Source organism: Cyprinus carpio, chromosome A3 (assembly GCF_018340385.1).
Source record: "Cyprinus carpio isolate SPL01 chromosome A3, ASM1834038v1, whole genome shotgun sequence".
Lineage (NCBI taxonomy): Eukaryota > Metazoa > Chordata > Actinopteri > Cypriniformes > Cyprinidae > Cyprinus > Cyprinus carpio.
Genome location: NC_056574.1, coordinates 9,197,080 through 9,222,752, shown reverse-complemented (window position 1 = coordinate 9,222,752; position 25,673 = coordinate 9,197,080). Strand labels below are relative to the sequence as shown.

The window sequence follows — 25,673 nt, the reverse complement described above, 5'->3', positions numbered from 1 at the left end:
GTATCTTTTTTTAAATTCAGCAAAATCAAAATCTCCATAACAGTTTTCTAAATTTGGTTTCGATGGTCAAATTTGTTACTTGTATTTGTTCTAGGATCTTTGAGTTTTATTAAGTTGTTTACTTATTTTGTAGTACTTGATATGTATACTTTTTTATACACTACATTCATTGATAAGTATACTTTGTATAGTAGTTTACTTATTCACTTTGGAAATTGTCAACAACACAGTGGCTCCATCCCAAATGACACATTTGAAATGAACTGGCAGGCTTTTGGCCTTTGCTCACATTCGTAATGTCCATGAGACCGCAGGGTGTCCCAATTGTAGATTTAGGTCTCAGAAGGGCTGCTGTGTGTTCTTGTTTCAGTGAGCTTTGACGAATATGAGGTGGCATTCATGTAAAGGTTAATATGAGCACTGTTGTGCAAGTCTCTTTGGTAAGAACTCCTGAACTTGAACAGAAATGTGACTGAATGTCTCAGTAGAAGTCACTGCGGACGCAGTATTATGATTGATTGATTCCTGTGACGTTATTGACGGCATGTCTGTGAAGCACATTTGAAGGAGCTAATAGTTTACCACGCTCACACATGGCACAGGCCTCGCGCCCTTCACGTCAACCACTGTTTAGCCAAACTGGATGATAAATGGCTCTTTCTCCTCCTGAGCGCAGCTGCAGAAACACTAATGACATCATCCTCCAACATCTTCATCTGCTAAACATCTTACATCTTAGGCATGCACCTTACAGTGAAGTACTCGGATTAGGATAAAATAGTAAGATTGTGACGTCATCTTCACTATACAGTCTATGCTACACAAACACGCTCCACCTCGTATGAGCATTTATTTCGACTAATAAGTGTCTCATTAGTGTCTTTATAGCTCAAGAAGAACACGTGTGCATGTGGTAACAAAGACTTTAAAGCAGCCTAAGCTGGCATTAATACACTAGAAAAAAAATGCCTTGATAAATGAAAACAAGATTGAGAAGCAACACTACATAAGATGTTAAGCCTTGTTTTCATAGATTGTAGTATGAATAAAAATGTATTGTTAGTGTTTTTGTAGATTAAATAAATTAGAAAACTAGTTTCTGACATTTCTCATTTTCGTTTAGTTTAACTTAATGTACTAAAATAACGAAAACTGAAGTAAAAATTAATTAAAACTATATAAAACATATAACCCCCCCCCCCCCAAAAGAAATAATAAAAATGAAATGAAATAATACATTACTACAACTTTAGCTAAAATTATTAAAATGAAAACAAAATCTAAAAAAATTAATAAAAACTATAATAGTATTTCAGTACTAAATTAGCACTGTTGTGCATGCAAAATTTTATATATATATATATATATATATATATATATATATATATATATATATATGTGTGTGTGTGTGTGTGTGTATATGAAACATTAAAAATAAAGAAATAATGAAAACAGAAAATATAAAAAATTTACATATTTTTTAAAATATTAATAAAAACTATAATAGTATTTCAGTGGTACTAACACTGTAGTGAAAAATAAATGTCTTAATTCATAAATGATGTCTAAATTCACTTGTATCTTTTAAAATGATTGATCATTATTTTATTATTGGAGTGCTTGTCAGCCAGTCAGATTCAAGAATTCAACAGTGTTGTGTCAAATTTGAATGTTTTTGCTGTTATAGTCACAAAACGTTTTGTCCAGCTGTTTGAACAGCATTATTTATGATAACAGAAACTTGATCACCACTGCATGAATCTCTGAAAGATAAACATATTTGATAATGCATGGGAAATGATGTGATGTTATCGGGCACCTCAGTCTGTTTTCATTTCTAATCACAGGGATTTTAGTGCCTTGTGGTTTTGTTTGGCAGGACGGTGATGGCTGTGAAGCTGTGAAGCGTGAGTCAGCTCAATATCCAGTCCTCCAGTCAGGCTCTGAGTTTCATCTTTTCCTGAACGCTGCAGTCAAACTCCGTGCCAGCAGTCTCTCTCAGGACGAGTCTTGCCAGTGTTTGTTCAAAGCGTTGCGAACACATTGTTGCGGGTCGTTCGGTGGCCTGGCCAAGGCCAGTTCACGGAGCGAGGATGAAAAGGACAAGAGGGAAAGAGGGGGAACGGAGAGAAAGAAAGGTTGAGAGTTCACAAAGACTGATGAATGTGTGTGTTCTCAGTTATCCATCTGCAGACAACACACTCAAACGACAGACCAGGGACTCCTGGCACGTCTGCTGTCTTCATCTCTCGTTCCTTCTCACTTTCTTCTACCTTTGATTAGTCGCTCTCTGGGGTTCAGACTCATATTCTCAATAGGGATGCACTGGTTTTAAATTTCTACCTGAAAAAAAAAATGCAGACATTAAAATGAACAATGATTTAAAATGATACAAGTGAACTTAGACATCACAACATTATAATATAAAGAATAAAAAAAAAAAAAAAATATATATATATATATATATATAATATATATATATATATATATATTTCACACTGTATATTATAATTATGTGATGCCTAAATTCACATTTTTGTTAAAGTGTTTTATTTTTTATTTTTTTTTTACACACAATACTGTCGTAACATTTAGTAAGTACAATTGAATATCTTCCAGGTTATCAGTATTAGCATATTATTAATTAAAAGTGATCAGCCATAACATTAAAATAATTATCATGAGATTTCCTGAAGATTGCATTTAACAATGTTATTAAATTATTAATGTTTTTGAACATTACCTTTAAGTGAGCATTAGATGATGGAAAGAGAAACAAGCTTTTATAATTAAATATTCAATTATATTAAATTATATGTTTGCATATATAAGATATATAAAATATATATATATTATATATATATATAAAAACAGTTCATTATATTATATTATATTATATAACATTTTATAAATACTGTGCATCCCTAATTCTCACAGTTCACAAGACAGTACCTAGCAATATAAACAATGTGAAAAATGCATCTTGTATATCAGACTGCAAAAAAAGTCTTATCATTACTGTTGATTTGTTAATTGCGAGTGCTTACAGATCTGACCCATGTTGTGTGATTCATCTCTTGCACATCCTCTGCCCTGAGGCTGAAGATGTTTGGTCCTCATCCAGCAACCATATTTCTTCCTGGATGTGGACCAAAGACCTCCATACCTTCCAGATGAGGTCTGATAGAGCACAATATGGCCCGAGAGCTATGTCCCCCCTGAGGGACATATATTGAGAGCAGTCCGTGTGAGAGTGGTTTTATGTGTTGGGCGTGTGCACGGTTGATAGATGCCTGTGAACTCCAGACCGCATCCAGATATGCCATGAGGACGAGAGACTCAGGGCGTTTTACACTAGAGCTTTTGCTCCATTTGACGTCAGCGCTTCGATTGTTTGGTTGCCGTGAACTCGGGTGCTAGAGGAACCACACCTGAGTCTGTCTGAAAACGAATCTAGGACACAAGATCATTTTGGCCTATTTTGCTGAAGTTAACCACTATTGACAATTAAAGGGACAGTTCACCCAAAAATGAAAATGAACAAGATTTACTCAACCTTAAGCCAGATGACTTTCTTCTTTCAGACGAACACAATCAAAGTTTTATATATATATATATATATAATTATATATATATATATATATATATATATATATATATATATATATATATATATTATTAAAAAAAATGTCCTGGCTCTTCCAAGTTTTATGATAGCAGTGAATTGGGGTTAAGATTCTAAAGGCAAAAAAGTGCGTCCATCCATCATAATAAGTGCTCCAGACGTCTCCGAGAGGTGAATACAAGCCTTCTGAAGCAAATCGATGCATTTGTGTAAGAAAAATATTAATATTTAGAATGTGCTAGTTTCGCTCACAGCAAAGAAAAACCAGTCTCCTCTTTGGCTTATATTGAAATCCATCAACAGTTTTCTTTATAAATCCTCATTTTCTACTTCTAATTCGTAATCGGTGTTTTGTTTTGCTCTCTTCTCCGCGCTTCCTCATTTGTCACTTAAGCCTACGTCATCTGCTGGAACGCCTTGAAAAAAGAGGTTTTCACAGTGATGAACCATTTTGGGTTCCTAAAAGAACTTTCAGAGAACAGTTCTTAAAAAGAACCATTTCCACTATAAAGAACCTTCTGTGCATTTGAAAGGCTCCATGGATGTTAAAGGTTCTTCATGCCAATAAAGAACCTGTATTTTTAGGAGTATAAGAGCAATCAGATGTGGGTTTGGGCCATGCAGACAAATGGATCTTGTCTCTTAAAGTATAACATTCCTGAGTCTTTAGCCCAATTGATATTTCCAGAGTCAGTGTTGGCTGTTCAGGTCGGGATGACCGAAGCTCAAGGAAATGATTCGTATTCATGTGAATGTGTGTGGTTTGACTCCTCCTGAACTAATGTGGAGATAAGATTCCATTCGGATGAAATCAGTAGCTGCTCACGTCCAAACTCAGATGTTCTCCTCCACACCCAAACTCATATTACCCCGGCGCTGACACCTCCGTCCACTTTAACCTGTCCCATCAACACTCCAGCTTCAGACAGGTTGTTTATCAGATTGTTTTAGTGTGGTAAAGTGTGTTTTAAGAAAAATCCTCTCGTTAGAGTGTAGTTTTAAATCAGGAAAAAGATTGTTAAATTGAAAAAGTTTGCATCCCCTTGAACCCTTTTTTGTTGTTGTTGTTTTTTTAACAAGCATGCACTCAAAAAAAAAAAAATTAAACTTACTAAATTTCAAAAATAATGTCGTTATGTTTCGAAAAAACTTGTTACATTTCGAAAAAAAAAACCTAAATAAAATGTTGAGAATAAACTCAATAAATTCTGAGAAAAAAAGTCATTAAATTTCAAGAAAAAAAAATTTGAGAGAAAAAACCTAGTTAAATTTTGAGAAAAATTCAAAATAAAATGTTGAGAATAAACTCATTAAATTAAGAGAAAAAGGTTCAATTGTGAGAAAAAACTCATTGAATTTCGTTTAAATTTCGTTGTTTAGTCGCAACATTTATTTGGACTTTTTTCTCGAAATTTAACGATTCTTTTCTTGAAATTTAACACATTTTTTTCTCGTAATTTAACGAGTTTAATCAAAACATTTTATTTCTACTTTTCTCAAAATTTTATGTTTTTTTTTCTCTCAAAATTTAACATGTTTTTTATCATAATTGAACGAGTTTAATCTCAACATTTTATTTTGACTTTTTTCTCGAAATTTAACTACTTTAATCTCGAGATGGTTTTATTTTTTTATTATTGCGTGGCCCTAATCATCTTCCGTATTTCAGTGATCAGTTCTTAAAAGAACCATTTTTTTTTTCTTAGTGTGAAGAACATTTAAAAAAATCGAAAGAACCTTTTTCCACTATAAGAATCTTTTGTGGAATGAAAAGATTCCATGGATGTTAAAGGTTCATCACGGAAGTGTCGGTGTCAGTAAAGAACCTTTATAAGTAAGCGTGGTGGATTTTTTTTCTTCTTCTATCGATCATGACTTGATAAAAGGTACATACCTGGAATGAACAAAAGTCACTTTCCAAAAAAAGCTAATACATACGTGTCCGAAATTAATTTGTGGTAAAAACTTTAATGTTTTTACCAAAAATTAATTTGTGGTAAAAACATTACTGTAAGCTGCTGAAAAACCAGCGTGACTCCATAAAGACAAAAAATATGTGTTTTTAATGTGTATTTTTAAATATAGAATAAAAAAGACAAAGTATATCAGGAAAATATATATTTACAGTCCATTTATTTAAATGCATTTTGAATATATCATTTTTTTTTATTTTATAATATGTATTTTATAATTATTTCCCAGATATTTTTGTCCATATTTTAAAACATTTATTTATTTATTTAAATTTCCATTCAATTTATTTAAATTGCCAACTTACTGTTTCGAGTCCGATAAACACATAAATGGTTTTTGCAACTTGTGACTGTGTTGATCCATCATCTAGACCAGCATAAACCAGCCTGAATATCCAAGCTGGTCCTTTCAGCAGAGTTTGACCTTTGACCTTTCAGAGTAAATGTCATAGTTGCGCAGAAATACACATTGTCTTTAGAAATCTCTGTATCTAAATTTTTTTTCCCAGCGTTTGAACTGTTGTTTGCAGCTAGTGATAATGCCAGCGTGGTTTCAGAAGCAAGGTTATGATGTCAGAGTGATTTAACCGTCTGTCATTCACATTTTCACATCACAGACAGGCCCTGATCTGCCTTCTATCACACAGTCAACTTTAAAAGACAGGAAGAGGAGACTTTTTTAGATGTCAGTCGTTCAGTCATCATGGTTCAAGACAGACACCTGCTTTCAACAACCCATTCATCTCTCAATCTCTGTTCTGTCTCTATATTAGAAAGCAGTTTAAAAGTTTTTAATTTTTTTTAAGGTTAGCAGCCAACTGGCAAAGGATTTATTCAACAAACTTGTATTTTGTATTTGTATTGTATTACTTGTATTTGATGCTTAGCAATTGTCAATTTTGGATTTTGGCTGAAAGCATGTGACCTGTTTTATCAATGAGTCAAGCTTTCATGAGTGTCTCACATGTCTCTCTCTGTCTCTACAGTGTGTCCAGGGTCATCAGGCTAATAGAGACTCTCGGATCCTTTGGGTCAAAGATGACAACTTGCTCACTACTGGCTTTAACCAGGTAATTCTGAAGTTTACTATATACTTAAACGTACAGTGAAAGGAAAAAAGCATGATTATGTTTAATGTAGTGTAATGTGCATTAAATCACTCATTTATAATGTTTGCTTCTCCGATGTGTTAGTAATGGAATTTGAAGTGTAAGTGCATCTGTGTTTGCAGATGAGGCAGCAGGAAGTGAGACTCTGGGACAGCAGGAAGTTGAGCTCGTCTCTCAGCTCTCTGTCTTTGGCCACCTCCAACGCGTAAGTCAAACACATTAAAGCGATTCTTGCGCTCCACATGTGATGGGATTTGACAGATTTTCTGTGGTTTGTGTAGGGAAAATCATTGCAGTCTGCAAGTGTGTAAATGCGTGTGCTGAACGGAAGAAAAACCTTGAGCATCAATGACCACATTTACATGTATATAGTTCATTAAATCTTTTATTCTGAAAAAAAAAAAAAAAAAATCAATGCATTAATTCTTATATCCTTTAAAACGGCATGCAAGAGTATAATAAATGGAAAAATGCATGTCATTTTTCTGACGCTTACTCCCGTATGCATATTGACTGATGTTCACTTCTTTTAATATTTAATATTTAGTTTGGGGTCATTAGAATTTTTTTTTTTAAGAAATCAATTTTATTCAGCAAGGATGCATTAAATTGATAAAAAATTACAGTAAAGACATTCAAAATATTTGCAAAATATTTTTATTTCAAATAAATGCTGTTCTTTTGAACTTTGTTTATCAAAGAATCCTGAAAAAAAATGCAGCACAGATGTTTTCAACATTAATTATCAGAAATGTTTATGAGCAGCAAATCATCATATTAAAATGATTTCTGAAGGATCATGTGACACTGAAGACTGGAGTAATGAAGATGAAAACTCAGCTTCGCATCACAGGAATAAATTGCATTATACAGTATATTCAAATAGGAAATGTTTATTTTAAATTATAAAAATATTTCACATTATTGAAGTTTTTCCTGTATTTTTAATCAAATAAATGCATCCTTAATGAGCATACCAGACTTCTTTCAAAATTAATAAAAAATCTGACTGGCAACTTTATGCTGAATTTAAAATCTGAATATGTAGTTCAAATATAATATAATGAAGTACAGTTTAGTAGTGATTTAGGAATATGCCTGTGCATCTGAATGTGGTCCTTGAAAGAGCTGGTTCAAGTCTTTCTCCAGTTTCAGCGTTGTGGAGTTTATTTTAGTAGCGTGGCTGTACGCTCTGATTGTAATGGCCGAGGTCCATCAGGAGGGATCCCATGTGCCTCTGCTCTCCTGCAGCCGTGTTTACAGAAGAAACCCTGCAGCTTACATGCTAGTGTTGTGGCAGTGCTATAGCAGCACCTCTGTTTCCTCTCCTCTGGACAGCGGGCGGTTTGTGCTGTGGTTCTGCGTGCCGCTCAGCCGTAGAGGTGTGTATGGAGCGAGTGGAGAGGTGATTTTCTAGCATGAACACACCGAGGTTGTTCTGTAAGAATGCTTTGTTTGCATAAAGTTTTACACAGTAGGGTTTTAAACACCCAGCTCTCTGGGTCTGGCCTGGTTTCCTCTGGTCAGGCGGATGGAACCATTATTTTTAATAGTGATATATGCACCATTGTAGGAGATTATACGATCCATGAATGTTTTACAGGATCTCAGAAGCTTGTTTCAATAGCCAGATTGTGACTTTATTTGACTTGGACTGAAAGATGTGAGACAACTAAGCTGCTGCCCATCTGCCATTCATCCCTTGGAGGAGGCATGAAGTATTTGCCATTGTTGTGTTATTGGTTGACAGAGGAGAGGCAGATCATCTGGAGTCAAGCTGTCCGGCATTCTTACATTTTCCTCATGTCAGCACTAGCATAGACAGCCGTTAACGCTTCAGTTCACTCCTAAAAATAAAGGTCCCACTGACCCTTTTCCCACTAAAATTGTGCCAATGAAGCTGAAGCTTGTGTGCTTCTATGGCAGAAAAGGCGACTCTGGGCCTGAAACACTAGATTAAAAATTAGTATTTACAAGCTTTTTACACTGTAATCACATGATCAGTTGACAGACGTTCCTGTTTAGTGTATTGCATTGCACAACAAATCCAGCCACTTTCTTTTATCTGTCAGATATATGTATATATATATATATATATATATATATATATATATATATATATATATATATATATATATATATATATATATATATATATATATGTATACATACATATGTGTGTATACTTACTATTTATATTATATTTAAAATCATTTTATTTCATTTATATATAGCTTATAGCTTGTAAGGCTAATGTTTCAGAATAACTCCATCATCCCTGAAATGTCTTTCACTTCTTGGCCCATTTTGTAAAGTGAGCTTTGGCATAATCCTCATGCCTCTTGACTTTTTTGATGTGCATCAATGGTTATTTCAGGGTGAACTATGGATCACTTTTCATTCACTTCTGTTCAGCTGAACTGACTCCAAATGACGGTGATTGTAATGGAGGGTCAGCTGTCTTTAAAATCTCACGCATGAGGCCAGCAGGTGTGAGCAAGGGCTTTATTTTCACCTATCCGAGCATCTTTCCCTGTTGTGTTTTCCTGCATCTTCAGCTGTATACGTCAGATCTTGGAGCCGTGTTCATCTTAAAGGGATAGTTCACCCAAAAATAAAAATGTGATGTTTATCTGCTTACCCCTGGGGCATCCAAGATATAGGTGACTTTGTTTCTTCAGTAGAACACAAATTATGTTTTTTTTTTACTTCAGCCGTTGCAGTCTTTCAGTCTATAACGCATGGCAAATGGTAATCGAATCTATGAGAGAGAAAAAAAAACATGCACAGAAAAATCCAAATTAAATATTAATTATATTTAATATTTATATTTAATTAATAACAGGCATTTATAATAATTTATTATTTGTATTATTTATTTTTATAATAAATTATATTGTTATCATTTTTTATTTTATTAATATTTGATCTATCAAGTGCTGCTCAGCTCTGAAATCGTACTTTTCCCATATACTGTCGTGACTTAACCATGATACAGTACTTTTTTCCTGTGATGAACCCATTACATTCTCTTTATTCTGGGCTGAAGTTGGACTTGTTGTGCGTAAATGGATGGGTGCTTTAATTGATATGGAGTATAACAGTCCTCATGCTTGTTTTCCATATTGAACTGATTTTAATCTCAATTGGAGCTCGTTGCAGCCACACCCCCACCTCATAAACATAATTATAATGACTGTAATTGGACCTTCTGGCCCGGTTGTAATCAACGAACTTAACAATTCCACTCAATTGCAACCAGCTTTTTAAGTAAAGCAGTGTAGTTCACAATCCCATTTGGGCTTTCTGGAGACCTACAGTACTTCCCCTAGGACACATATTTAGGTGGACAATCACACCCGGACAGGCAATTGGTCATCGATATATGTTGTAAACCCTTTTGGTGTGTAGCTTCTTCTCCGCTGAGGCCTTGTCGTAGCTGTTGAAAGCGACCAAAAATGCCAATTCCTGGATCTCCATGGGTCTTTTGTGTTGAGTATTGAGTGTGTTTAACAGGGTCTCTGGGGCTTGGGTGGAGTTTGTTTATTTGACTTTGCCTATTCGTTCTGCTCCGGCTCCGGCCACGGCACACTCAGGCATCTGCTGTAATCTATCCAAACTCGCTATAATCAGCCGGATTGAGGAGCCTCACTAATAAATGCCCCCTTTCTTCCCGCTTGCCAAATCAAACCCATATGAAGGCCAGGATTACCGGCAGCTGTACTCCAGAAAGAGGGGGAACGCTGTGTTTATGTTTGGCGTGTGTTGGGCCGGCTGTACAGTAGTTTCATTTTCCTCCCTCGGTGCTCTTTTCTGCTGTCAGTTCGTTTTCTTTTGAGATACTTTGTGTAGATGGAGCCAGAGCTGCGGTTGCGCTCAGATCTGGACACCAAGGTCACGTCGGGATTCAAAGTCCAGGTGTTGAGGTGAAATGGCCTAATTTTGAGGTCAGTGGAAGTGGGGGGGGGGGGGTGATGGAAAGACGTTTTGGCCTGAAAAGGTTGAGGTAAAAAAAAACGGGCTGCCAAATGTGGTCCAGTACAGTACCACAGTTCAATCTTTCCTCCAGAACTTTGGTAAGCTGTCAAAAACTTGCCGTTTTTTTCACCCACGTCTGTGCTCTTTACCTGGTGACCTCCATCCCGAGTCGAACTCAAACTCAATGGGATTCCATTTAAACGGCGCATGCTGAGGACTAATAAAGAGCTCTAGGGTCTCTCGGAAAGATGGTTGTGGAAACATTTGACAGCTGGCGGTTGAGCTCCCCCATAAACCCCTGGAGTCTTTGTGTCCGTCCCGCAGGTATTTTCAAAGTGTCCGTGGAATAAGTCCCTTTTTGTGCCGTTGAAAAAGAATAACAAAAAGTAAAAGAAGAAAAATGCTCCCTTTTCCACTCTTTTTTTCCCCCCACAAATATGGTTTTAATTAGGAATTTAGTTCTTCTTCCATCTGCTGGGCTGTTGTTATTCTTATGTGGTGTTTTAAACTGTCCTGAAGCTGGTTTGTTTGGTTTTGGGAATTGTTTTGTAATGTTCTATCCATGTTTTGGCTGTCTGTTAAATGGGTTGATTATAATATTGTCTTTCTCGTTTGTAGTAGCATATTGGAGAATCTGACAATATAAATGTATAAGAGCATGTCCCTGTTGCGCCATATACAGCAATATTTGGATTCATCTGCTCATGATCACATTTAACCATTTACTGTACTGTACTGTACTGCTTATAGTTGATTATATATGGTATAAAGTACCATAGTTTGTCATGAAAAACATGAAATATTGTGAATTTATTTTTATAATTTTTATTTTTTAATTTTTAGATATTTAATATTTAATTATTTTCAGAACCATAGAAAACTTGGAAATTACTATACATTTTGACATTTATGGTTTAATTTTGTAAAGTGAAAAATAATTATGAAAACGGAATTTTATTAATCTTTTAATTTTACCATAGGTATATCTGGGAATATTGAATAATCTTAATATTTTGATTTATTATTGAATTTAATAAAAGTACATTGAAGTTGTTTTTATGTTTTATTTTTAATAATTTATTTTAGATTTTTAAGTTTCATTATTTTATATGGAAAGTTAAATTAATACAGTGTTATTTTTTAAATATTTATATATTTCATTTATTTTATAATTTTAATTTTTTTTTAAATCTGTTACTTTTAATAATGTGTATTATTTATTTATTTTTATTTTTTTTGGAAATTGTGCAGATTTTTCCAGAAATTATTCCATTCCACAATTTTCCAATTCCATGATATTATGGATTTATTTTGAAAAATTATTAATGTAAATATTATTTATATCATTTATATTTAATTTTAAATCTCTTTTTTTTTTTTTTACAAAATCATATGCAACATCTATGAATATTAATATTGTAGTTTTATTCTGTATATTTCAAATTGCACATTGATGCTATCAAATGTTAGTACCATTGTATTTTGAAATTTATTTTGAATGGTATATATTGAGCTACAACATTTCTGTAGCTCAAAGTAGAGCTAATATCCTGTTCTCCTCTCACAGTCCCCTATATATCCCTCTCTTTCTTTCTATGTTTTTTTCTGAAGTGTCTGTAGGTTGGTTGTAAAAGTTTTGGAGCTGTGTGTTGAGCGGCCATCCTCCGCACACAGACACAGAGCGAGCGTGTGTTTCACATTAGTGCATGCTTTCCTGCGCTGCTGCACTGGAGAGGCCAATAAGTGCTGCCAGCACGGAGTGCCACTTTAACACACACACACATAAACACACACACACACACACACACACAGCATGCTGACTCCCATTAATATAGCCTTAAAGAAAATGAAATCAAATTTGGAAAGTTTGCAACATGGAAAAATGCTATATGGAATAATTTGAAATGATTTTAATGTAACTTGGCATTTCGAACAATTCAAAAGCAAGGGCTCCTGTCAGGACGCCGTGATCTGATGCCGTTTATTTGTCTGTAGAATAACAGAAACATATTAGTGTCAGTTGAGCAGCAGATGAGTTACTCTTGTGATCTGATTGAGGTTTAGTCTGAGTGTTTGTGTACGCACCTGCCCATCACACTTCCTTTGAGCGACTCATTGTGTTTGTCTTTCAGAAGTTTTCATGGCTGATTGCGGTGGGTCAGTATATTCAGATGGACTAGTCCTCGTCTGTCAGGTCCTCAAGGAGATGTTATGACAGTGTAAGTCATTCACCTGCTTGTGTGGAGGGCGAGCGGAAGAAATTAAGACTTTAATGAGATTCCCAACTTGTCCAAATGGGACGTGGGTGGGACACGAAAGAATTTCCTCATGCTGGGAGACAGGGAATGAAAAGAAAAGGTGGAGAGGCTTTTGAAAGAACAGCAGCAGTCATTCATGAAGAGTTTTTCTTTCAATTTTGCTTGAATGGATTTTAGGGCTTCAATGTGATGCTCGCTTTCTGAAAAGTTTGTTAGTCAGTTGGTATATATGAACATTATATTAATATGTGAACATTTTTAGTGTATTTTACCTCAGGTTTTGATGTGGTTTAATGTGGCCGGGTCAGATTTGAGCAGCCATGTGTTGATAACATTTCATCAAGCTGGCGTATAAAGTCGGTGCTTTAAAACAGAATGTTTGGGAATATATGTACTGCATGTATGCAATATACCACTCACAGACGGAAGCAAATCATAGTGTAACATCCACATTCCTGCATAGTTTTAACTCCTTTTTTATTACCCACAGTCATGCAGCCAAGTGTGTGTTTTGTCTTTGCAATCATTTTTTTATTTCACTCAGGCTGCAGGCAACATTGATGGAGTAAGACCTCAAAAGTCCATACAGTGGAAATCAGTGGGCTCCAGTGTTGTTTGGACACCAATGTTCTTCTTTTTTTGTTTCACAGAAATAAGAGAAGGTCTTAAGGTTGGACTATAAACACTAGCATTGGTGGTCAGTCACTCCATCACACTCGTCAGGAGTCGCTCTTTCAGTGTTGCTGAATGTTCCCCATCACTGGGTGAGGAAGATGACTGACTGAATGGGGTCTGTAGTGTGTGTATGACCTCTCGGTGTGTGTCTATCACGCTTCACTGGTGCTGTGTGCTTCTGCGGCACACATGAGCTCTTTACACACACTCAGACAAACACATGTAGCTTTTATTCACATCTTTCTTCAGGACCTCCAGAAATCAGTGTTGTACTGGATTCTGTTGTGTTTTGTTCAAACGTCCATCATCCCGCGAGCGCTCATTATGTCTGACATTTCTCCTCACTCCTGTTTTCGTCACGCTTTGGGTCTCTCGGAACATCTCATGCATTTTTACTGCCTTTGAATTTATTCTTCAAACCAGTTTGTTATAGTTTTAAATTTTTATTTTATTTTTTTATATTTATTTAATATTTAATAGTATTTATTTATTAAGTTGGTTTCATTTTCTTGTTAATTTTAGATTCTTTCTTTTTTTTGAATGTTGTGTATTTTATTTATGTAAAAAAAAATGTTTTGTTTGTTTTAATTTTAATATTTTAGGTCTGCCTAAGTTAATGTATAACTGTTTTGCTGCCAATTTTGTTTAAAGCTGTTTAATGCAATAAATGAAAAAAAAAATAATATATATATATATATATATATAAATATATATATATATATATATATATATAAATATACCAACATACCTAAAATTTAAAATTAATTTATATCCTTTTTTTAATTAAATTTAATATTTATTTTACATTTTTAAATTTTTTTTGATTGTAAATAAGTAATAATTAGATAAAATATTATTATTATTATTATTTAATTTTATTTAATTATTTAATATAATTATAATTTAATTATTATTCATTTTACATATACCTGAAATAAAAATGGCCATTTTTAATTTCTTTGTTTTTAATTTTATTAAAATATTATTTAATACATTTATCTATTTATTGGTATTTAATTTTATTAATTTATTTCTGTTTTACTAATTGTTTATATTAATATATTGTTTATATACTGTACTGTACGTTTCAGCTTGTTCCAAATCTGTCCATTAGTCTTTTTTATAGCAGAAGCAGTTTACTGAGACTGGCATTCTTCAGCAGCCGTTTCGCTCCGACGCTCTTTTACGCTCTTTTGTGTTGCTTCTTCTTTTGGGACTTTTCCCCGTATATAATGCTCTTCTTGTGTGCAAGCAGGCGGTGAAACCACAGTGCCCTGAAGCCCACCGGAGCAAAGCTGCCCCTCAATTTGAGCGCGATGGAAAATATATGAGCTTAAAAAAGAAAAGCTTCTTTTTAAAGCAGCAGAAAAACCCCTGCACACGTACAAACACGACACGTATCTCAACCCCTACTTTACAAACCACCTTTCTGGAAGAGGCCCCGAATAAATAGACACCTATCCATGTGCGCGAGGACAGGAAATGAAAAAACCTTGGCTGCAGTGTTGACCTCTCTGCGGTTCATTGTAAATGACATCTCTTTGGAGGTAAAAATGTTGAGTTTCCCCAGCCCTCGTCTCTCTCTCAGGAGATGGATTAAGAAGCTGTTGTGGTCGAGGGGCAGCCTGGACGTCCGAGAGCCGGTGAGACGAGGGTCATTAGGGCTGATCTGCAGTTTCCACTGGGTAGTGGATCGGCTGCGAGGTGGACGCTGGTATTTGTGTAGTGCGGTGCCAGACGGGGCCTAATTTGCCTCGCTGTTTATTACAGAGCAGCACAGACGGTCTGAACCGCGCTCTCATGAGCCAGGCCTTGAGCTCACGTACAAAAACCTCTTAAAACTGGATAGTATTTGCCATTTTTGGAGATGGAGATGTTTGAGAGTACTGTTCAGTGTGTGCTAGATGCAAGGCCTCACTGCAGAAATGAGTTTTAATTAGAGAAAAGATGCATTTTCTGGAGAAGCAACAGTGTGTGAGATATCAAGATTTATTTCATAGATTGTATCTTGAAGAGGAATGGATTTTAATTTATTGCATTTATTTTATTTTATATTGTTTTTAACATTTATTTCAGCTTATTAAGACAAAATACACTTGTGTTAACGATACGTTCATTGAAAATGATGAAAATGAAATTGCAAAATAATGCAATTTCAAGTAACTGTTTTCTATTTGAATATAGTGTCAAATGTAATTTATTCCTGTGATCAAAGCTGAATTTTTTAGCATCATTACTCCAGTCTTCAGTGTCACATGATCCTTCAGAAATCATTCTAATATGCTGATTTGATGCTTAAACATTTCTGATTATTATCAGTCTTGAAAACAGTTGTGCTGCTTCATATTTTTGTGGAAACCATGATGCATTTTTTTTCAGCATTCTTTGATGAACAGAAAGTTCGAAAGAACAGCTTTTGTTTGAAATATAAAACTTTCGTAACATTATAAATGTGTTTTTACTGTCACTTAAGCAATTTAATGCATCCTTGCTGAATAAAAGTGTTAATTTCTGTAAAAAATAAATAAATAAAAAAGAACTTACTCAAACATTTGAATCATAGTGTATCATGCTTTCCACAAAAACTGTTTTAAACATTGATAATAATAAGAAATGTTTCTTGAGCAGCAAAACGGCATATTATAATTATAATGACCTCAGAAGACTTCAAATATACTGTTGTGTGGATTTGAGCTTTGTAAAGATTATTCCTTTTGTGTTTAATGGAAAAAACAACCACATGCGGGTTTGGAACGACACGAGGATGAGTAAAACTTCCATTGTGAGTGAACCGTCCCTTTAAGTCTCACTCAGTTTATGCTGAAATGTCTCATTTTTGCATAATGTTTAGTGTTCGTTGTCTGTCTTCTCCTTCTTTTCCCCATCAATGTCATTCTTGTGCTCATGTTTGATGGTTCTGCTGATTTAAAGTGCTTCTTAATTGGCCTGACAACATCTCATAAAGGTTATGTGCTTCCTGAGCCGCCACTCAGGCTCTCAGTGTGAATCAGACTCGGAGAGCATGTCAGAGTCCAGACTCTTCCTGCAATTAAAGTCCAGCTCTCTGAATAACTATACCTGCTCTGTCTGACCGCATGTGAGCGTCTGTTTGTTGTGGAGCAGACGTCCCGTTCAGAGGTCACGCCGGTCAGAGGTCACGTCTTCTCCTGGCTCGCGGTAAAAGACGCTCTTTATGAGCAGTGCAGCGTGGGAGGGCCGCTGCGTTTGTTGAGTTTGGGATTTAACTAGATTTGATGTTACGGCCCACCCAGTGATGTGTTAGTGGAGTCAGTTCAGCTTCATTTAGCTTGAAATGATTTAATCTTAGAAGATCATATTAACTGTTATGTGGAATTATGTTACTTTAGAAGAAATATGGGCGATGCTCATATGCTCACTGATACTGAACATCTGTCGTATGATTCTTGCACAAATGACTCTCATGAACCAGTTCTTTTTAGTGAATCAGAAATATACAGAGTGACCAGTGCAGTCTGAATCTTTAATGAGTCATACTGTTTAGTGAATCAAAACACACTCTAGGACTTTAAAGTGACTTTTCAGGCATAAATTTAAATCCAATAAATTGACCTTGGCCACATATTAAACAAAAATAGTAAACAAATGTGGTAACATTTCACTGATTTATATATATATATATATATATATATATATATATATATATATATATATATATATATATATATATAAAATAGGCCTCCTACTGACAAAATTCTGGACTCTGTCATATAAACAAGTTGTGAGTTACTACACTGATTTAAATCTTACATTCAGTTGTAAGTTGTATGTGTTTGATTCACTAAAAAGAAAATCAGAGAAAATAAATGCTCATTCTGAGTCATTTGTTAAGAAATTGGACTGCTCTGATCATGCTATGTTTTTGATTCACTCAAAAGAACTGGTTTATAAAATGCATTTAAGGAGTTGGACTACAGGTGGCCACAGTAAAAAGTCAGTCGTTTGGGAGTTCATTGTTTTTGCTGTACATTTTTTGATTCACTAAAAAGAATCAGCTCATAAGAGTCATTTATTTAGGAATTGGACTACTCCGATCATGCTGCATGTTCTTGATTCACTAAGAAGAATCAGCTTATAAAAGTCATTCGATAAGGAATTGGTCTACATCTGGTCACACTGTTTGTTTTTTTTTCCATTAAAAAGAAATATTAGTCATTAGGAATTAGGAATCAACTAATAAAATTCATTTGTTTCAGAATTGAAATTCACTGGTTACACTGTGCAGTATGCTTTTAAATCACACACAAAAAAAGAAACCAGTTCATGAGACTCATTCATTTTTGAATCTAGTGAACTAACTGGTTGTGTGGTCTGTTTTTGATTCACTGAAAGGAACCTCATAATAATAATCATTTTTTTAATAATACAACAAAACATGCTCCTCCTTCTTTTTGTGAAGTCATCCGTTTCTAGTATTGTGTTTAAGAATGAAACTGGTTCTGAATAAGACCTGGTTCTCAGTTCTCAACCCTAATGATTTCACATGCTTCCTGGATGATTGTTTTAGCTTTGACACCAAAGAAAAGAACTGTTTAAGTGAACGCATAACATGAAGAACAGAACCATTGTAATTGCCCGTAGGGTGAGTCCAGTCTTGGGAGTAGGTGACCAAAGACATGTTTGTGTTGCTGTCAAAGTAGTGTCTGTGTGGTCCGACACAGCTGCCTCTGAATCCTGCTCAGGCTTTGTCTGCAAGGGACAGTGAAGCACCAATGCACACACACACACGCACGCACACACACATCTTCTCTGTGCTGGACTGAGATATTGTTTTTCATGAGCAGAAACGATGACTGCAGGCTGTGTTTTTGGGCTGTTTTCCTACTGTCACGCTCGGAGCCCCTCTTAGCTTCAGCACTTTATGAGGCCCGGGTTTGCACTTCCACACAAGTGTGTGTGTGTGTGTGTGTGTGTGTGTGTGTGTGTGTGTGTGTGTGTTCCTCAAGTCACCCGCAGTGCAAAAATGTGTGTCCTCAAACTTCTTGTTGTAATTCAAGGTAGGCAGCAGCATTGAGTTCACATCCTCTTGCCCTTCACAATGTTTCTTTGTAAATAAATTTTTCACTACAAGACTAGAACTGACCGAAGCTGGCATTTGGTAATGAACTAGCCATGCAAAAAATGCATAAGGGCACATTGTACAACAAGAAAAAAGCCGTCTGTTCACGTAACAATTGTAAAAAAGAAAAAAGAAAGAACTGTAAAATATTTGATAAAAGTACTTCATTATTGTGCAAATTTAATGGGAACACTAATTACAGTAGGTTAAATTTGTTAACGTTAGTTAATGCACTAGGTCTCATTGATATCAAACAACGTTTTGATCTGTTTATTGATTATGCATTTAATAAATATATACATTTAATGATTTTAAATAATATTAAATAAAATATATTACATTACATTTTTAATTCATCTCTGATTTAAAGATCTAGGTTAATGTTTATTGATCAATTAACATTTACATTTATTAATTTTATAACTATTACATTTACTTTAATATTTAAATAAATTTGAATCATAATGATAACAATAACAATAACTTATTTTATTTATTTATTATAAATACATAAAAATCTGTTTGTTACCATTAGTTAATGCATTGGGTATCATTGACATCGAGCAACATTTTAACAGCATTTATTGATCCAGGTTAATGTTATTTTATCAATTCATTATGTTTGCATTTACGGTTTATGCATTATTTTACAACAATTACATTTAATTATACATTTAATAAATATACAAATGTAATGCATTCAAATAATAATAACATCCCTAAATAATACGTTTTATTTATTAGAATACATAAAATAATTAATCAGTTCATTAACTGATTTATTAATCTGTTAATGTTAATTTATCAGTCTTGATCTATTTACATTTACTATTTATAGATTTAATTTAAATGACATGTTTTTCTTTATTTAATAAATATAATATAATATATAATATTAATATATATAATTTTAATAACAATGATAGTTTTAGTATTTAATTGGACTACATTAGTCTACAACAAAGTGGTTTTGTTGTTCTGGAGGTGGTCTTTCTCTGCCCTTAGGCGAAGGTAGAGCTAAGTAGCTTATGTTTAAACTTCTAGTCTGTCGAGACCACATTCCTCACCCAAAACCGAACCGGGCTAGAAGGCATCTGTGAATCAGTTCTGGTGCTGTCAGCTCTGTTGATGTAGGTCCAGGTCATTAGGTTGTGAGATGTTCTAAACATTGACTAATGCATTTGTGTCATTTGTTTTCAGTCCAACTTCGTGAGCTCACGCTTGCTTCATTTCGCTTGGAGCTGATTTGTGTGAACCTGTGAGATAATACTGATGCAGATGTGTGAAAAATTCAACTCTTGTATTTCACTGCCTGTCTTTATTCTAGGTCACGTTCGGCTGGCTGATGGTGCATCTAAGGCTCTCAGTTCTGGGCCAAACACATAACCAAATTGAGAATGAATGTCTGATAAGGAAAACCAGGCTTTCCCACGCTAACGTGAACATGCGTTTGCACACGCTGCGGTCCTCCAGGAGAGAGTTGTGTTTTGGGTTTCAGACCGGCTACGCCTGGAGTTGGCAGCAGCGCTGAGCTTTATTACATATGGGCCGCTAATGGTTTCACTCTTCAAGTCATAGCACCTTTTCCAGCTGTGCTTTGCTCTGTATACCGACAATAAACACCCACAAATCACTTTCAAATCATCCTTTATAGTGTGTGGAAGATGTTAGACAGGCATTAGTGATTGAGAGCAGCTGTATAGTTTAGCAGATCTGTTCTGGTATCGGGTGATCTGGTCTCAGGTGATCCGGTCTCTGGTGATCTGGTCTCTGGTGATCCGGTCTTAGGTGATCCGGTCTCGGGTGATCTGGTCTCGGGTGATCCGGTCTCGAATGATCCGGTCTCAGGTGATTTAGTCTCAGGTGATCCGGTCTCTGGTGATCCGGTCTCAGGTGATCCGGTCTCTGGTGATCTGGTCTCTGGTGATCCGGTCTTAGGTGATCCGGTCTCGGGTGATCTGGTCTCGGGTGATCCGGTCTCGAGTGATCCGGTCTCAGGTGATTTAGTCTCAGGTGATCCGGTCTCTGGTGATCTGGTCTCTGGTGATCCGGTCTCGGGTGATTTGGTCTCGGGTGATCCGGTCTTAGGTGATCCGGTCTCGGGTGATCCGGTCTCGGGTGATCCGGTCTCGAGTGATCCGGTCTTAGGTGATCCGGTCTCGGGTGATCCGGTCTCGGGTGATTTCGTCTCGGGTGATCCGGTCTCGGGTGATTTAGTCTCGGGTGATCCGGTCTCTGGTGATCTGGCCTCTGGTGATCCGGTCTCGGGTGATTTGGTCTCGGGTGATCCGGTCTCGGGTGATCCGGTCTCGGGTGATCTGGTCTCGGGTGATCCGGTCTCGAGTGATCCGGTCTTAGGTGATCCGGTCTCGGGTGATCCGGTCTCGGGTGATTTCGTCTCGGGTGATCCGGTCTCGGGTGATCCGGTTTCGGGTGATCCGGTCTCGGGTGATTTAGTCTCGGGTGATCCGGTCTTACGTGATTTGGTCTCGGGTGATCCAGTCTCGGGTGATCCGGTCTTAGGTGATTTGGTCTCGGGTGATCCGATCTCGGGTGATCCGGTCTTAGGTGATTTGGTCTCGGGTGATCCGGTCTCGGGTGGGCTCATCCTTGGGTTGCATAAGACCACATTGTACAAAAGGAAGGAACTTGTTTTTAATGAAACAACTGATAAAAAAATATGAAGCACACTGTAGATTTTTTTTATTAAAGTTATGCAATAATACTTAAATTGAATGAAATACTGTAAATTTTACATGAACGCTTCAGTTTGTTAACATTAGTTAATGCATTGGGTGTCACTAACAATGAACAATATTTTTTACAGCATTTATTTATTTGTTAATTTTAAATTATTATTTTTTTACATTTATATATGTAATACATTTGTAATTTAATTTATTTATCAATTACTATTGATATTTATATATTCATTAACATTTAAAGTTATTTAATATATACATTTATCGTTATTATTATTATTAGTTTCATGTATTTAGTAATGTGGATTCTAATAACATCACTAATATTTTATTTATTTAACAATTATAATTTGTTTAGTTTATTTATCATTTATCATTTTAATATTTGCATATCCATTAACATTTATTTAATATAGAAATTAATTTAATTGAATTAATAATTATTTACATATTATTATTATTATTATTATTATTATTATTATTATTGGTTTATTTAATAATTTCATAATAATACAGCAACTAATCATTTATTTAACAATTATATATTTATGACTTTTTTATTTTTTTATGACATTAATATTTACATACCAATTAACATTTGCATTTATTTATTTAATATACAAATTTATTTTCTTTAATTTAATTAATCATTATTTATGTATATTACTACTGTTGATGATGATGATTCCTTTAATAGTTAATTCAATAAAAGTACTGCCACTAATAATCTATACAACCTGAAATTATTTTAATCTATTAAGAAATTAGCAATAACCAATATTAATAAATTATGTTAAAGTATTGTTCATTGTCAATTCATGATACCAAATACATTAGCTAACTAATGTAAACCTTATTGTAAAGTGCTAACAATTGAATTATATTACCACTTAAGTAAATGGTCAAAATTTCAGAGAACTAAATAAATAAAAATTTGTATAAATTAATTTGATAGGACATTTTGATGATATAATTGAATAAAACCGTAAAGCACTGAATCAAGGGAAAAAAATGGTTTTAAAAGAAAGCTTATTTGATCTGAAAGTTTGGAAAGCCTGTTTGTGTGAACTTTGTGGAAGAGTTTTAGTCTAATGGACATTAACATGCAGTGACATGATGAGACGGATGTTAATATCAGATATTACAAGTCACTGATTTCTCCATTTGATGCATAAAATTATTGGCATCACTCTTCATTTCCCCAAATGTGTAGCACGTTTGTTTAGTAAGTGGACGTCCCACCAGAACCATCTCCAGGATCCAACACCTCTGAGGTTTTTGAGCATTAGTACCCCAGCTTATTTTCCTCTCATGCCTTTCTTCTTCTCCATTGTTCAGTGAAATCCCCCTCCATCCTTTTCTTTCACATTTGCGGTTCATAATATCCACATGCCTCATGCGGAGCTCAGTGTTCACGGCATTCTTCTGTCATTATTCTTTCATTGTCTTTATTTTTCTTCATCATTCCAGTCTTCCCAGTCCCCATCTTCTCTATCTGCGATGCTAGCAGCAGCATTCCTGTGGTCTGTGGCCCCGGGGCCGGATTCAAACCCTACAAGAGGCCAATCCGTACAAATTGAGCGCCTTTCAGAGACTCAGTAGTCTATGCAGGGTGTATGGAAGTAAAATAATGCCAAAAGTATTTGAAATAAAACAGCCTGTTGAATTGCACTAACTGAAAAAAATATGCATTGTATTAACCGTGCTTGCATTTTAATGCCTTGTATTTTCAGAGCTTGCATTTTTAGGGGCTGAAATTCAACAGTTGCTTTTTTAAAGTGTCTGAAAATCTGTAAAGTGAAATAAAATGGACTGAAAATTGCCTGTTGAATATTATACATTGAATTTTTAAACAGATTGAATGTGTTGGAAGTGAACTCTGGAAGGTGAATATGAATTATTGAATTTTTAATTATGAAAATGTTTGTGAATTGTTTTGAATGAAAATATTCACAGCTTAAATACACAACTATGTTGAATTTCAACCCCTAAAAATGCAAGCCCTGAAAATACGAGGCATTAAAATGCAAGCAGGGTTAATACAATGCAAAAAAAATTTTTCAAGTAGTACAATTCAACAGGCTCTTTTATTTCAGATACTTTTGGCATTATTTTACTTCCATAAGGGTGTATATTTGGGGAAAAATGTCTTTATTTGAGAGATGTCTCTATTTTGTTATATCCAAAACGGCTTGAACTGCTGATGAACTGGCCTGTGCGGTTTTGCTGAAGGAAATCTGATAAGACCAAAGGCAGAATCTCCCACATGACTCTCCTCCAGCATAAGCGTGAGTGTCGTGGCTAGTTGTGTGATGTGGTGGGATGTTGTCGGTCTGTTTTCCCCCTACTGTATCGCCTACATATCAAACAAAATCCTCAATGAACAGCAATGAACAGAATAGACAGTGATAGATTGTTGCTTTCCCTTTCTTTGATTCCAAAGCCCAAGCCTGTAAGCAGTGAATATGACTTTTTGCAAATGGTGTATGTGTTGTAGGTATTTTTCCATTTTATGCAAATTCATTAAAACATTATTTATTTTTACAAAACTTATTTTGCATGCATTAAAATGAGTGGTGTCTGTTCTGTCGGTTTTTGTCTATTTTGTATCAAATACACAAAACTCAACAGTCCCTCGCTATCGATACTTCCACATATATATTATATTACCAACATTTCGGTCCCATGACCTTCACCTATATTTATCTGTCCTATTGCACATTATATTGCCATGGTGTCTAAATTCTTTAGTAGCGTACAAGCTTTTTATTTTAGCTTTTAGTGCTTTTTTAATTTTCTTTTAATTGATATATACACTATTTTTGTGGTTACTGGACAAAATATAATTATGGCCTTTTTGCCATCAGCCAGAATTTCAATATCAGTGCATCCCTAGACTGTAAATCGATCCCTCACAGCCTCTTTATCATTACAAGGTTCATACTCATGTTTTTACCTGTAGGTTTGGTGTAACAGTAGGGTATTTGTGGCAAGAATGAGGCATAAACCAGGACAAAAATGTGAAGGGGAGCCTCTTTTCATAAGACAATCTGGGTTATATGAAGCAACGGGAACACTTTTTGTAAGCGAAGAAAAAAAAGATATTTTTTTTTTAATAATTCCTTTGTCAATGGTCTCTTCTGTGTCTCTCCATATCACTGTATGCTGTGTACAGTATGCTCTTCTGTGTCATCCGTGCCACGACTACGACTTTCATACCTTTTCTGGACCTTGACACTGCTATTTACTTGGCAGTCTATGGAACATATGGAACAAAATATCTTAAATTGTGTTCCGAAGACTAACAGAGCTATTACGGGTTTGGAACGTCATCGGGGTAAGTGATTAATGACAAAATTTTCATTTTGGGGTGGAGTATTCCTTTAAGCCCTGGCATCATCACCCTAAAACTGAGCTTGGAAACAAAACCTCTGCAGCCCAACTTAAAAACAAGGAGCAGAACAGTATTTAGTCAGCAGTAATTTTCGGTGGAATTTTTGGAAGACAATTTGAAAAAGTCAGCTCGGGTGTCTACAATAGGCCCTTTGAGCCGCTCAGGTTGAGTCTGGCTTTGGAGTGCTGCCAGAGGACCAGCTCTCTTAAAATCACAGAATAATGGAGGCCTTTTATTGAAAGGCTGGAAAGCAGGCACACACACCGTCCACACACACACACACACACACATCCTGTGACTGACGTGCGCTTGTATGCTTTCTGGCCAAATTTGCCTACATCTGATGCCTTGGCTGTTGTTCTATCACTTTGAGTTAACAGGCGAAACCCTGTAAGATTTTATGTTTTTGTTTTTAATTGTTTGACATAATTGTGCTCATTACAAATGGAAATGCTGGACAGCACTGGGCTGTTTTATGTGTTTGTGCTGTTAAACGGGTTTAATATACAACAGATTGCAGCTGGATGCTTGTAGATAAGCAGACTTTGGAAGCGGTGTGAATGTTTGTTGCAAACCTGTCCACATGTACCTGTAAAACAGATGGGTGGTCGGTCTAAAAGTTGTGCGTATTAACAAACAATGCTCATAAACCTCAGTCCAGTGACGTGGATGGAGGCGAAACGGCACCTATTAGATTTGATGATCATAAAATCCTAATAAAAAAAAGCTTCCTCCATAAATCAAAAATCCTCCACAAAGGGAAAACCAAAAACCCCTTTCCCAAAAATTCCTCATAAAAGGTTTCTTTGGGTGGCACGTTTGCAGATGGTGTTGAGGATGCTAGTGCTCTCTCTGTGTGCA

At 35.4% G+C, this 25,673-nt stretch overlaps 1 protein-coding gene across 1 annotated transcript in view; it reads left to right on the top strand.

The window, feature by feature from the left end:
• Positions 1–25,673, top strand: part of LOC109103489 (coronin-7-like) — a 122,227-nt gene that overhangs the window by 37,305 nt on the left and 59,249 nt on the right. The window contains exons 8-9 of the mRNA XM_042717474.1: positions 6,585–6,668; positions 6,830–6,912. Of these exons, the coding sequence (XP_042573408.1) occupies positions 6,585–6,668; positions 6,830–6,912 (167 nt within the window). The remainder of the gene's footprint in view (positions 1–6,584; positions 6,669–6,829; positions 6,913–25,673) is intronic.